Source organism: Leopardus geoffroyi, chromosome A3 (assembly GCF_018350155.1).
Source record: "Leopardus geoffroyi isolate Oge1 chromosome A3, O.geoffroyi_Oge1_pat1.0, whole genome shotgun sequence".
NCBI lineage: Eukaryota > Metazoa > Chordata > Mammalia > Carnivora > Felidae > Leopardus > Leopardus geoffroyi.
In genome coordinates this window covers 86,645,088-86,658,020 of record NC_059336.1, presented here as the reverse complement: position 1 = coordinate 86,658,020, position 12,933 = coordinate 86,645,088, and the positions used below count along the sequence as shown (strand labels likewise).

The following is a 12,933-nucleotide window of genomic DNA, read 5'->3' as shown; positions in this document are numbered from 1 at the left end:
TCCTATGTGCAGTACTTCACACGCCTGTGGTGTGTGTGAGCCAACTTGATTTCTTGAACTCTAACTTTTTGTTCCCAGGCAGACAGGTACCGTCCCTAGAAATGTCTTTTTTTTTTTTTTTTTTTTAAGACTCTTGCCAAACCCCTAAAGAGAACCGCCTGAACTGGAGATGCTCTCCAAGTGTCCCAGTCCTGGAAAGGAAGAGCCAATACGAGCTGCCCCACATTCAGCCTGGGCTGTGGGCTTACTGGGTCCGGTTGCTGTTGCAGTGCCGCTGCCAGAGTTTGCCAGTCTCTGACTTTGTGCCCATGGTTCCTGATGGGAGAGGGAGGTGAATGTCTCTAGTCTTCCCCCATCTGGGTGTTCTTTCTGCCTGGGGAAAGGACTGCTTAGACATGTTCCCCCAGAAGGAGCTGGCACATGGTGGTTTTTAATCTGCAGCAAGTGAGGAGAGATTGACGTTAAAAAACAAACCCCGGGTCCCCACTGAAATCAGTGTTGACAAATGATGCAGACTGGCCTTTTCTCTTATAAAATCTTTGCTGTGCTCTTTGCCATCTGTTACAGAGCTGTGAAAATTTTTGTTCCTCCTGCAACTTTTGACAAAGTTGTCCTCAATGTGAATATTCGATACATGGGTGTTTGTTGGCCTCTTGGTTGTCACTCCCTGCGGGAGCTCACATACACTGCAGACTGTGCACCCAAATTCTTCCCGAACAGAGGACTCTCTCCTGCCTGGTCCGCTGGAGAGGCCCCCTGGCCTTTCCTGTGTCTTTTCCCTCCCCTGCCCTGATAGTGGAGGTGTGCCTGCGTGGTTCACTGTTGCGGGGAGGGGATGGTGGCAGGGGAGAGTGTAGACTGAGATGAGGGCCAGGAGCTGGCACACCAGCATTTTAGCCCTGGCCCTGCCACTAAGTGGCAAAACTAAAACCACCTAGGCTTTTCTCTATGCCTCAATTTTCTAGCCGGTCAAGTGCAGATTGTAATATATGCCCTGCTTACTTCACAAGGCTCCCAAAGATCAAAGCAGGGTTCTCTAGTTCAGTCCTAGCCCAGAAATAGAGTTCCTTCACTGCACAGGGTTTAAGAGATTTCTTTTTAAAGTTTGTTGCCCGGATTTAAAAATCAGGAGATTTCAGAGAAAACTCTAGCTTTTCTTGGAAGTAAAAAAAAAAACTTGGCAACCCTCAGCCCACATTCCTCCATGGCAATTATCGGCTGGATTTGAGGAGTGGCTGCCTGTGAGCTGGGGCATGCACTTTCTGGTTTGTGCAGTCCCCATGCTTCTTCATCATCTTTATGACAGTGAGTCTGTGTTGGACTCTGTCTATACATTTTGCTATACCTGGACTGTTTCCCTCCTTTGCATGATCTCCTGGCCCCTGTTGGCGTTTGGATTTATGCCCTTGATTTCCAGAAGATATTCCAGATTTAGAACTTTACGATAAATTAGGTATCATACAAATACAAAGGATTTGGTGTTGGGGGCGGGGCGGGGGGGAGATGGAACCTTTAATATTCATCACATATCTTTGCTGTGCTTGGTGCTCTGTTTATCATGTAATCCTCCCCTAAAGTATGAGGTGGATATCAGCTACCCTCGGCAGATGTGAGGACAGGGCTTCATGGAGATTGTGGCCTGTTTGAGCCTAACCCGTTGGACTGAAAAGGAATACTATGTGATCTCAATGTAAGTGGGGGGCAGGGGGATGTAGTGGCACAGCCCCCGCCCCAGAACTGCCTGTACGTATTTCTATCTGCAGTAGTCATGTAGGCAAGGAAGGGTCCGTTGTAGGACTAGTAGTGGTGTAGTCCTTTTTTCTTTATAAAATACTTTTATATAGAACTATAGAGCATTCTTTTATAAAGAACTACTTTTCTCCTTCTCCTTTAAAGCAGGAGTCCCCCGCTTTTTTCCCCAGTGTCTTTTTCAGAATTAATATTAAACAGATAAAAGGAAGCTGTGTGGACCATCCCACCCTTAATAAATGGATTTTTTTTTTCCTCCTGGGGCCACTGGAAGTACCTCCTGTGTCCTAAGGCTCTGAGGAACTGTTTAAAAACCACTGATTTAGTTTTAATTTCTGCAATTGAGAAAACAGGCCAAAGAGATCTAGCAACTTGTCTAGTATTGCCCTTTCTTTTATAGCTCCTGGATAAATTCCACTTTAACTGGGTTCTCTGTCTGATTCTTTAGACCAGCTTCTGAAGGTTGTTGTATGCTTATTTTCTCTTCCTCATCATTTGGAGAGAAATTGCATTAAGTCAACAGCATTCATTGGGTTAAATCTTATTTTAGAAGAGAAACAAGAGTTTGTGGGGCGAAAAACTGGAAGACAGGAGCAGAATATGGATCCGGACGAGGTTTTTCTCAGTACCCTCTGGTTCCTTTGGTTTGTGTCTCCTTTCATCTGAGACAAGTAGAAGGCATTCCTAAAAGTGTAGATGGGACTTAAGTTACGAAATGAAGTTTCCTTCCCCTGTAGGAAATAAGCAGGTAGCAGATTTTTAGTGGCTAGAATCTGTGCCCGATATTAAAATATCCACCCAAACCTCTTTGGCAGCAAATCCAGAAACCCTGTCTCAGCACCATGCGGGGCTTCTTTTGCATCTCAGTCCTGGGTCTAATCATGCTCATTGTCTGCCCAGCTGGTCCCCATCTGTGCGCACACCGCTATGGAGATTGTCGCTTTGGTGTTTTTCTTCTCTTCCCTGTTACCTTACTGCCCCCATCCCTCACTTTTCTTTGCTAAGTGGAAGCCACTCGTGTCTTGATTCATTCAGAGCAGCCCCTGGGGCCTGGTGCTATCTAGCATGATTCAGTATTTGAGACGAAGCCAGGAGAGGAACACTTAGTTCCTCAAAAGCCCCGTTGCTGATGTCGAACATCACGCTTAGGCTCCTGACGACATTCTGCTTAAAAAGGGTCAGCCATGGTAATGATATTGAGTACCATGATCTCTTGTTGATATCAGAGTTGAGTTTTTAGAGATTATATAATTCCCCCTCAAATCTCACTTGTCTGCCTCTTGCAGAAGAGAATTAGGCACTTCTCTCATCTTTGCTTGAGAGATAGAAGTCCAAGTTACCGCAGTAGTTTCATCAGTAATTCTGTGATCCTGCCCTTATTAATAGCCTTTTAGCAGGAAAGTGTTAGAAAGCAGCTAATCCTAGGAGTTTAAATGTTGAAGGATCTATAGGGATATGCACATTAAAACCGTAATGAAATATCATTACACACTCACTAGAATGGCTAAAAGGAAACAATATATTTTTTTAATGTTTTATTTATTTTTGAGACAGGGAGAGACAGAGCATGAACAGGGGAGGGTCAGAGGGAGGGAGACACAGAATCTGAAACAGGCTCCAGGCTCCGAGCTGTCAGCACAGAGCCCGACGCGGTGCTCGAACCCACAGACCGCGAGATCATGACCTGAGCCGAAGTCGGCCACTTAACCGACTGAGCCACCCAGGCGTTCCTAAAAGGAAACAATATTAACAATTGTATTAACCATACTAAGTATTGATGAGGGTGTGGAACAACCAGAACTCTCATGTGTGGCTGTTGGGAATGCAAAATGGTATAACTATTGTGGAGAACTATTTAGTAGTTTCTTATAAAGCTGAATATGCACTTACCATATATACCAGCAAATTCCATTCCTACTTATTTACCTAAGAGAAATAAACACTTATATCTACAAAAAAATGGACGTCTATATGAACACTTTATTTGTCATAGTCCCAAACTGGAAACAATTTAAATGTTCTTCAACAGGTGAATGGATAAACTAATCATGGAATATTTATATAATGGAATACTAGTCTGCAATTAAAAAAGCCAACAACCCAGCTACTGATACATGTAACAATGAGGATGAATATCAGAAATATTATACAGAAGAAGCCAGACACAAGGATACATACTGTATGATTGCATTTATTCACACAGAATCCCAGGCAGGCTCCAGGCTCTGAGCTGTCAGCACAGAGCTTGACATGGGGCTCGAACTCATGGACTGCAAGATCATGACCTGAGCCAGTCGGATGCTTAACTGACTGAGCCACCCAGGCACCTGAAATGCCTTTTAAAAAAAAGTTTACTTATTTATTTTGAGAGAAAGAGAGGGAGAGTTAGAGGGAGGGTCAGAGAGAGAGAATCCCAAGCGGGTTTCACACTGTCAGTGCAGAGCCTGATGCAGGATTCAAACCCATGAACCATGAGATCATGACCTGAGCCAAAATGCCAAAATAAAGAGCCAGACGCTTAACTGACTGAGCCACCCAGGCGCCCCTATTTTGAAATGCCTTTGAAAAAGTATAAAGTCAAATACAAATGCTGGGTGGAGGCAAATTCCAAAAACTTCACTTCAGGGAAGAGGGTCAAGAACTGTGACAACCAGTGTATGAGCTTATATATGTGTATATATTTTTTCACTTTGTGTACCACTGGCTGTGGCACTTCATCCCCTGGCCTTCAGTAAGATGAGGTGTTAGATTAGATCAGAGTAAGAAACTGTAGGCTCAGAGACTCAGCCTTTCAGATGTGTTTCCTTTAGCCTCTGCAGTGTTGGCCTGTCCAGTGTTAATTTAAAATGCGATTGTTGCCAGTGTTTACATCTAGATATTTCACATAAAATTTTGGGTTTCCAGCTTGTTTTTAGATACTAGCACATCTGACAAAGCTGGGTCCGTATTCCCATGGCACCCATTATCTGGAGTTGTGGAGTGGCTATTCCTTTACGTGAACCATTGCTTTATTTTCTGTGGTCTCCCCTGCTGTCTGTAACCTTTTCTATTCTCTGTAGTAACAAGGAGAGGAAAATGAATTAAGTTTTGACTGTGCCCACTGTGTGTTAGGCACTATTCTAGGGCATAAGGGTACAGAGGGGAACTAAAGAGACAAAATCTCTACTTTCATAGTGAGTGTTAAGTACCCATCCATATCATTAAAAATTAGGGGGATAAAGTTAGACCCAAGAGTGCTATGTATTTGAGGGAAAGTGGGAGAAAGCATGTTTCTTTGCGGAAATAAAAAAGTGTTCCCACATATTTAAGAGGCTAAAGTGTGTCTGTGTCAAAATTATTATGCCTATCTGGAGTTGTGGAGTGGCTATTCCTTTACGTGAACCATTGCTTTTTACTTGCTTACCTCACATAATGGAATGAATCCTTTTTCCCTTTGTGGTTCAGTAAATTCATGAATTTTCCCCCAAAAGGGATTCCAGGGAAATCATAGGGAATATCTTAGCTTTTCAAAAAAAATTTTTTAATGCTTTTATTTATTTTAGAGAGAGACAGAGACAGATGCAAATGGGGGAGGGACAGAGAAAGAGAGGGAAACACAGAATCCAAGGTAGGCTCCAGGCTCTGAGCTGTCAGCACAGTGCCCAAAGTGGGGCCGGAACTCACGAGCTGCGAGATCATGACCTGAGCCGAAGTCAGACGTTTACCCCACTGAGCCACCCAGATGCCCCTATCTTAGTGTTTCAAAAAAACATGCAGGTAGGCGAAAGGACTGGCCCAGGTTCCAGTGGGCAGACTGGCACAGGCTCTAGTGAATATTAGCTTTTCTACCTCTGTCCAAACTATGCCAAGCTCAGCTTTAGATTTTTCCATTTAATCCAGATCTCGGGATGCAACTCAATCTGAAATAAGCCTCTCTATTTACAGTCTTATAATTGCCTTCTTCTCTAACAGCCCAAACTCTGTTTAGGTGTGGCCGAGAATCTTCATACCCTGATCTGTCTGGTGGACATGGGCCTGTGCCAGAGAAGTATCTCGAGTGGTGCTGTATGCCCTCTTCTTTCTAACTGGGTTATTTACATCTCCAGTTGGTCAGTTACACATTGATAGTGACCAATATCTTTAAACTGACAAATCCTATCAGACTTTGAATTTTGTCTCATGATCAAGGACCTGTGATTTAAATGCGTCCCATCTGCACATAAGCTCTTTTATGGGCATTGATGCTAAACAGTGTGGTTCCATCTGTGTTAGGGATAATGCAGGTTCATTGCTTTGCCTTTAGATCTGTGATGGTCATAGGCTTTGAGAGTCTCGGCTGGCCCTTCTCAACCCATTGTGCCTGCCTGGATTGTGTGGTAGGCATCTGACTCATTTCTTGAGTGCAGGCTGGAAAGGTCATCTTGCTACCTGGTAAAGAAAACTGTACTGCTCCCATCTGCTGGCAGGTATCTTGGATTGCTGTATCATCAGCCTGCTGAAAGGGCTGCCCTGTCCTTTAGTGGTTCTGTGCATTCCACTGTAGGAAACAGTCATTCCCAACTTGTGTTCTGCAGCCCGATCATGTGTCTCCTCATTATGTAAATGGGGTGTGACACAGGTTTTCTCTAAGGTAAGTAAAGTGGGAAGGACATGTTGTGGACAGCCAGCAGAGTGACACCATTCCAGGTTCTACATAATTAGCCATGAGATTCCTAAGCCTCATTCCATTCCTCTACTCATAAAGCAAAATGCTTGGATTTAATGCTCTCTAAGAGCATATTGGTACAAAGTCTGTAGTTCTGTGATTCTTTAAACAAATTCAAATACCTATAAAATGAATACTCACTTGAACTGTTTACAAAATAATTATGAATACACATAGAAACTTTATAATTAACACTTCTGATTGATAATAAGACACATCATGAATTTAACAGCTTTTTGGGGAAAAGAAGATTAAATACTACTGCATTAAACGTACATACTTATTACAAGAAAAATTCTGATATCCTAAAAATTAAAATGTAAAAAATATGCATCTTAACATTGAGACTTTGTGTGTATGTGTGTGTGTTACAAGACCTCTGCTAGCCAATATGTGGTAGGGGTTTAAACATTATTTTATTTTATTTTATTTATTTAAAAAAATTTTTTTAACGTTTATTCATTATTGAGAGACAGAGAGACACAGAGCGTGAGCAGGGGAGGGGTAGAGAGAGAGGGAGACACAGAATCTGAAGCAGTATCCAGGCTCCGAGCTGTCAGCACAGAGACCTATGCGGGGCTCGAACTCACGAATGGTGAGATCATGACCTGAGCCAAAGTCGGTCGCCCACCCGACAGAGCCACCTAGGCACCCTTAAACGTATTTTTAAAGTAAATTTCTAGAATTTAAATTGACAGTTGAACAGTGCAAGTAGACTTTAAAGTATTATAAGAAAATGGAAAATGTTACTGAGATACAAGATTCAAGATGACAGTGGAAAAAAGACTTCATGGCAAATTTTAGTGTTTATCTGAATACTGAAGAAGGACAGTGTGGCAGGAGATACACAAACATGCAATGGCTGCTAAATCATTATCAAAATGCACACTTGGAACATTTGAGTCCATTAACATTTTTTTAAACAGAATTCTGTGTGTATTGTATGAAAACATACAATAGTGCTCTATGATTAAGGCTCTCTGGTTACAAGGAGCAGAAAAACCTATCCAAGCAGACTTGAAAAAGAGTAAACATTGTGAAGAGACACGAGGAAATGCTATGGACATCAGCAGACAGTTGCTGAAGTGCCACTGGGCCTCAGAGGTTGCAGAGAGATTCAACAGGGCTGAAGTCTCTGTCTCGGGTGTGAAGTCTCTAGAATCACTACTTTGCTCTCTATCAATTTTGCATGTGGCTGCTAGCCTTAGCACTATGCCACAGCCTCAGCTCAAGTTCCCACACTAGGGACTTCCCTCTGTGTTCACCTTCATCCAATTAGTCATCACCTATATGCAAATAATAGCCTAGCAAAAGAATTTTTTTTTTTTTTTTTTTTTTTTTTGGTCCCCAGGGTCATTGCACAGGATAGTTCAAGCTAAATTATGATGGTGTATGAGCAAGTAGATGGACAAAGTGCCCAGTATAACTGCTGCTTACACTGCCTTCACTGCTTATACTGCTTATGAAGCCTTCAGCTTTGACAGCTTTCCTGCACCTTATCTATCTGTAACCCCTGTTAACAATGGTACTGAGCACCTCATACAGCATTTGGGGGATGAGATTGAAGTAAGGAGTTGTAAGAATTTGTGAAACGCTAAAATATAACCAATCCAGAGCATTTAAGAATTTCTGTTGGAGTTACATAAAATTTTTTAATGAATTTTGGACTTTCTTTAAGAGAAAGGTTAGTGTGGACATTAAAACATCTGCCCTGTAATCGAGTTCTACTTTCCTGGTGTCTGCTGTGTCGAGGAACCTTTCATACCTATATTTTGTGTCTTCTCAACAGCCTGTGAAGTAGGAAAGGCAGGAAGAATCCTCAGGGTCGATTGTTAGATCTGAGGAGGGATTAGAAGGAAGGAAGAAAAAGCTTCTTGAAATTGACAACTATTATTACAACAATTATTAAAATAACTTCCAGGCCTCTCTGGTTAAGTGCTGGACTTACAATTTTTTTTTTTTAAGTTTTTGGTTGAATCTAATCTCTTTGGGCCTCTGTTTTCTCTAGCTAATAATCGTCTACAAGGGAAAAATAATACCCAGCCTCATAGGATTGTAGTAAGAATTAAATAAGAGCTCAAAGTGCCTAGGACAGTGATTGGAATGTAGTTCTTTTTTCTTTTATCTGTTTATTTGTAGGTACTTTGGAAGATAATTACTGTTCTTCCTTCTTCCTGGTATAGGTGTTCAGGAACAATTTTTCTGACTCTTGCCACCCAATCCCGTGGTAATATCTCTGAGTCCCTTGAATGTAAGAGTGCCTTCTAGCCCAGGCAAGCCCTAGGTCTAGCTGATGATGGCATCAGTACCATTAACAGTGACAGCAGAAAGCTATAGCCACTGTGGTTATTTGACTTTTTGAACATCACTCAAAAGAGCTTGTATGTGTGTTTCCTTCACAGGTGGATTTGCTATCGTGTTTCTGGTGAGGACAAGCAATGGAATGAAATGTGCCTTGAAACGCATGTTTGTCAACAATGAGCATGATCTCCAGGTGTGCAAGAGAGAAATCCAGATAATGGTAAGGCTGCCCCTCAGACTTGGGACTTCTTGTTTAAAATGTGCCCTCCGATAAGAAAGGTGTGTGTGTGTGTGTGTGTGTGTGTGTGTGTGTGTGTGTGTGTGTGTGTGTGTGTTGGGGCAGTGGGTCTTGTTCCCTTCCCTGAGATGGCAGAGGAGCCTCACACAAGATGAGAATGAAGAGTCGTGGGGTGCAACATGCTTCTCCCATCTTGGTCACCCTTAGCTGGAGGGTTGAAGAGAAAGGAGCATATTGAGAGCAGTTGACCAATTTTTTAGGTCAGAGGAAGAAGTTTGGGCACTGGGAAACATTTCTTTCATAAATTCATTCCCAGAATGAAGTATGGGGTTTAATCCAGAAACCCTAGCTCTCCAGTGAGCCTCATCTGCTAGTCTTGTCTTCTGTCAGTTCCCAAACCTGGTCTTCGTCCATCTTGAGCTTTTCAGCATTCCTTGAATGTATCCTTCTACACTTTTATATTTTATACATGTAGTTCTTTCCTCCTGGAATGGTTTTCTCCTTTTTTGGACTAGAAACCTCTTATTCACACATACTCTACGATCCCATATATAAAAGTCCAAGAACAGGCAAAAGTGATCTATGGTAACAGATCAGAAAGTGGTCATCTGACTGTGGGAAATGGACCAGAAAGGGGCATGTGGGAATTTTCTGGGCCATGGAAATGTTCTATGTCTTGTTTTGGGTAGTGGTTACCCAGGACCATATAAGTGTCAGAACTCAGCTGAACACCTTAAGATCTGTGCATTTTATTATATGTTAATTGTACCTCATATCTTAAAAACTTCATTTTCACAATTCATATTCATATGATGTTTAAAGAAAGTACTTTTCTGTTAGAGATATATGCTGAAATATTTACGGATGAAATAAGATGATGTCTTGAAGTTGATGAGTGGATATAGAAGAGAAACAAAACTGGCAAAGGGTTACTGATCGAAGCAGATCACTGGGTATGTGGGAGTTAGTTTCTCACTTTCACTTCTGTTTGACATTATACATAAAAATTTTAAATAGTCTTTTATTCCATTTTGCTTCCACAAAATACTTTTGTTTTCACCAAAGCAAAATTTTGTTTATATTGCCTATGTGTAATCTTATAAGTAATTTTGCCATCAGAAAGTAACTCATTTTAAATCGGGAGCTTTACATTCCAGCAGACTGTGTGACATAATATAGTTGATCCTTGAACAATACGGGGGTGGGGGTGCTGTCCCCTGAACCATTGAAAATCCGCATATTAACTTTTGATCACCCGAAACTTAACAACTAATAGCCTGCTGTTGACTGCAAGTCTTAACATAAACAGTCAATTAACTCATATTTTGTATGTTATATGTATTATATACTGTATTCTTACAATAAAGTAAGCTAGAGAAAAGAAAATGTTATTAAGAAAATCATAAGGATGATACATTTACACACTGTACTGTATTTAAGGGGAAGAAATCCATGTCTGGATTTGCACGGTCTGAACTCATGTTGTTCAAGTGTTAACTGTACTTAGTAGGCTTTGGATGAAATGAATATGAATAATGGTAATATCAGATGCATATATTCACCTAGAGGTGATGATTTCTCTATGCCCTGGAGTTTAATGCTTTTATAAAGAGAAGAAAGAGGTCCAAAAAAATGGGTGGAGGTGCCATTGTAGGAATTTCATCAGGCTTTCCTTGGCCCTGTCCATCCCTTGTGGGGTTGACCTTTCAGGGGCTACTTAAGAGTAACTAGCTGTACTGTAGTTGGGCTACTGAAAAAGACCTCAGGATTTTACAGAGTCTGGTACTATTTTAGATTTCAAAAAGCTGAAACCATTTGAGAAGAAACCATTTGCTGATGGAAGTGTTGCTGTCATCATTGCGAAACAAAAAACCCCAAGACCCCAAGTACATACTCAGGGCCACATGGATCTGTCCACAGGCACCAGTGAGCGCCCACTTCCCTACCCCACGACTCCAAATGACTAGCCTCACTGCATCTCCCTTCAGTAGCATTAGGTTTTCTGGCTGCTTCTCTTTGTCCCTCCTCCCCCTTGTCCCTGCCTTGCTAAGCTCTCACACACTCCATTTCCTGTCTTTGCTTCTGCTATTTCCTCTGCCTAGAGTGCCCTTCTCATTCATTTTCTAGTGTTATGAAAGTAATCCTATTCTTTAACTTTCTCCTACTCATTCAGAAACATGTTTGAGAGCTGGCTTTGTGCTAGGCAGGCTTTGGAATAGAGGAACTAAGAAGACACAGGCCCCTTAGAGCTCACAAATATGTATGTTCAAGTTCTGGCCCAGCCATATAATAGTTGTGAAAGATTCTGTTTTGAGTTGTTTTTAGTTTATATTTTTTTCAAGACTTAAATACTCAAATAGATGAACTAAGCTTATTACTAAAAACTTCAAGCAATTCCCTGAGGGGCCCTGCTCTGTCATTTCAAGGTTCCAGGGGCAACCCCTTTTTGTTGATTTATTTGATATGTTTCTGAATAACATGCTGATATTGCCAGCTCCTGATTTTTTTTTCTCCCTTTTAGGTATTATATGGTATGGAATGTAAATATTTAGCGTTTTCATCCCCTGTATACCCTTTTCCCCAAATACCTTGCAGTCATTCTCATTTTCCATTCTGCTACAACAGCAGTTAAATTTTGGCAGTGTGTTAGTTACAGTAGTATGAGTTTTTACATGTAAGAAAACACTATTCTTGCAGAATCTTCTTGTGGACTAGGATTACTATCCCTTTTCTATATAACTCTCTTTCCATTGGAATTAACGATCTTTTTCAATTTTTTTGTCTGTCTTCTCTGTGTACTTTTCAGCAGTTTAATCCCAAACTCTCTCTAGGTTGTCGAAATCATTTTTTTTAATACTTTTAAATGCATTTATGTGCTCTGCCCATTTTATCTTCTTGAAGAAATCTGTCTTCTAACTCCATGAAATCTGAATTGGTTGCTCTCTAGGCCTGATTTACAGTCTTATCTTGGAATTTCTTAGTCATTCCCTTTGCCTCACTTTTTTGTTAGATTTCCTGACTCGTTTTTTGTTTTACTTCCTCATTGTGGTGGAGCTTATCCTGTGGTAGCTTCCTTATGCATGGTAGGTAAAGTTTTGAGACCTTCAAGGTCTAGAAGTGTCTTTATTTTATGCTCACACATGTAGAATCTTATTTAAAAAAATAGATATATTTTTTACGTTTATTTATTTTTGATAGAGAGAGACAGAGCACAAGTGGGGGAGGGGCAGAGAGAGAAGGAGACACAGAATTGGAAGCAGGCTCTAGGCTCCGAGCTGTCAGCACAGAGTCCGACGTGGGGTTCGAACCCACAAACTGCGAGATCATGACCTGAGCCGAAGTTGGACGCCCAACTGACTGAGCCACCCCAGGCATCCCATGTGAAATCTTATTTAAAAAAAAAAAAAATTCTGGCTTAGAAATCATTTCATTTAGATATTTCTTGGAAGCATTACTGTACCATATTTTAGCTTTCATTGTTGTACATAGGAAGTCTTGAGTCATTCTAATATTTGGCCCTTTGGGTGTGACCCTAGAAATTTCTCCCTAGAAATTTATCAGTTTCCCTTTTGTTTACAGTGTTCTGAAATATCTTGATGATATACTTTGCTGTATACACTTTTTATTTATTAATAAGTGGTGTTCCCATGTAGTCCAGAGACTCCCATCCTTGCACTGTGAGGAATTTTAGTTTGTCTCATTTGGTGATTTCCTTTTCTGTCTTCCTTTTGGCTGAAATTGCTGTTATTCAGATGTTGGTTCTTGCTGAATTGATTTTCTAATGTTCTTATTTTCTCCCTTTTATTTTTCATTTCTTTGTTTTCTTTTTTTCCCCCTCTACATTCTGGTGATTTCCTCAGCTTTACAGCCATGCCGTTGAATTTTTTATTTATCAGGCTTTAAAATGTTTAAGACCTTTGTGTTTGTTTTTGTTTTGTTTTATGTTTAATTTTGATGAAAT

General features: G+C 41.0%; 1 protein-coding gene across 23 annotated transcripts in view; it reads left to right on the top strand.

Annotated features, from left to right (window-relative positions):
* AAK1 (AP2 associated kinase 1) overlaps positions 1–12,933 on the top strand; it is a 171,003-nt gene that overhangs the window by 70,153 nt on the left and 87,917 nt on the right. For all 23 annotated transcript variants that reach the window (XM_045446335.1, XM_045446342.1, XM_045446338.1 and 20 more), the window contains exon 3: positions 8,836–8,954. In XM_045446335.1, coding sequence (XP_045302291.1) covers positions 8,836–8,954 — 119 coding nt within the window. The remainder of the gene's footprint in view (positions 1–8,835; positions 8,955–12,933) is intronic.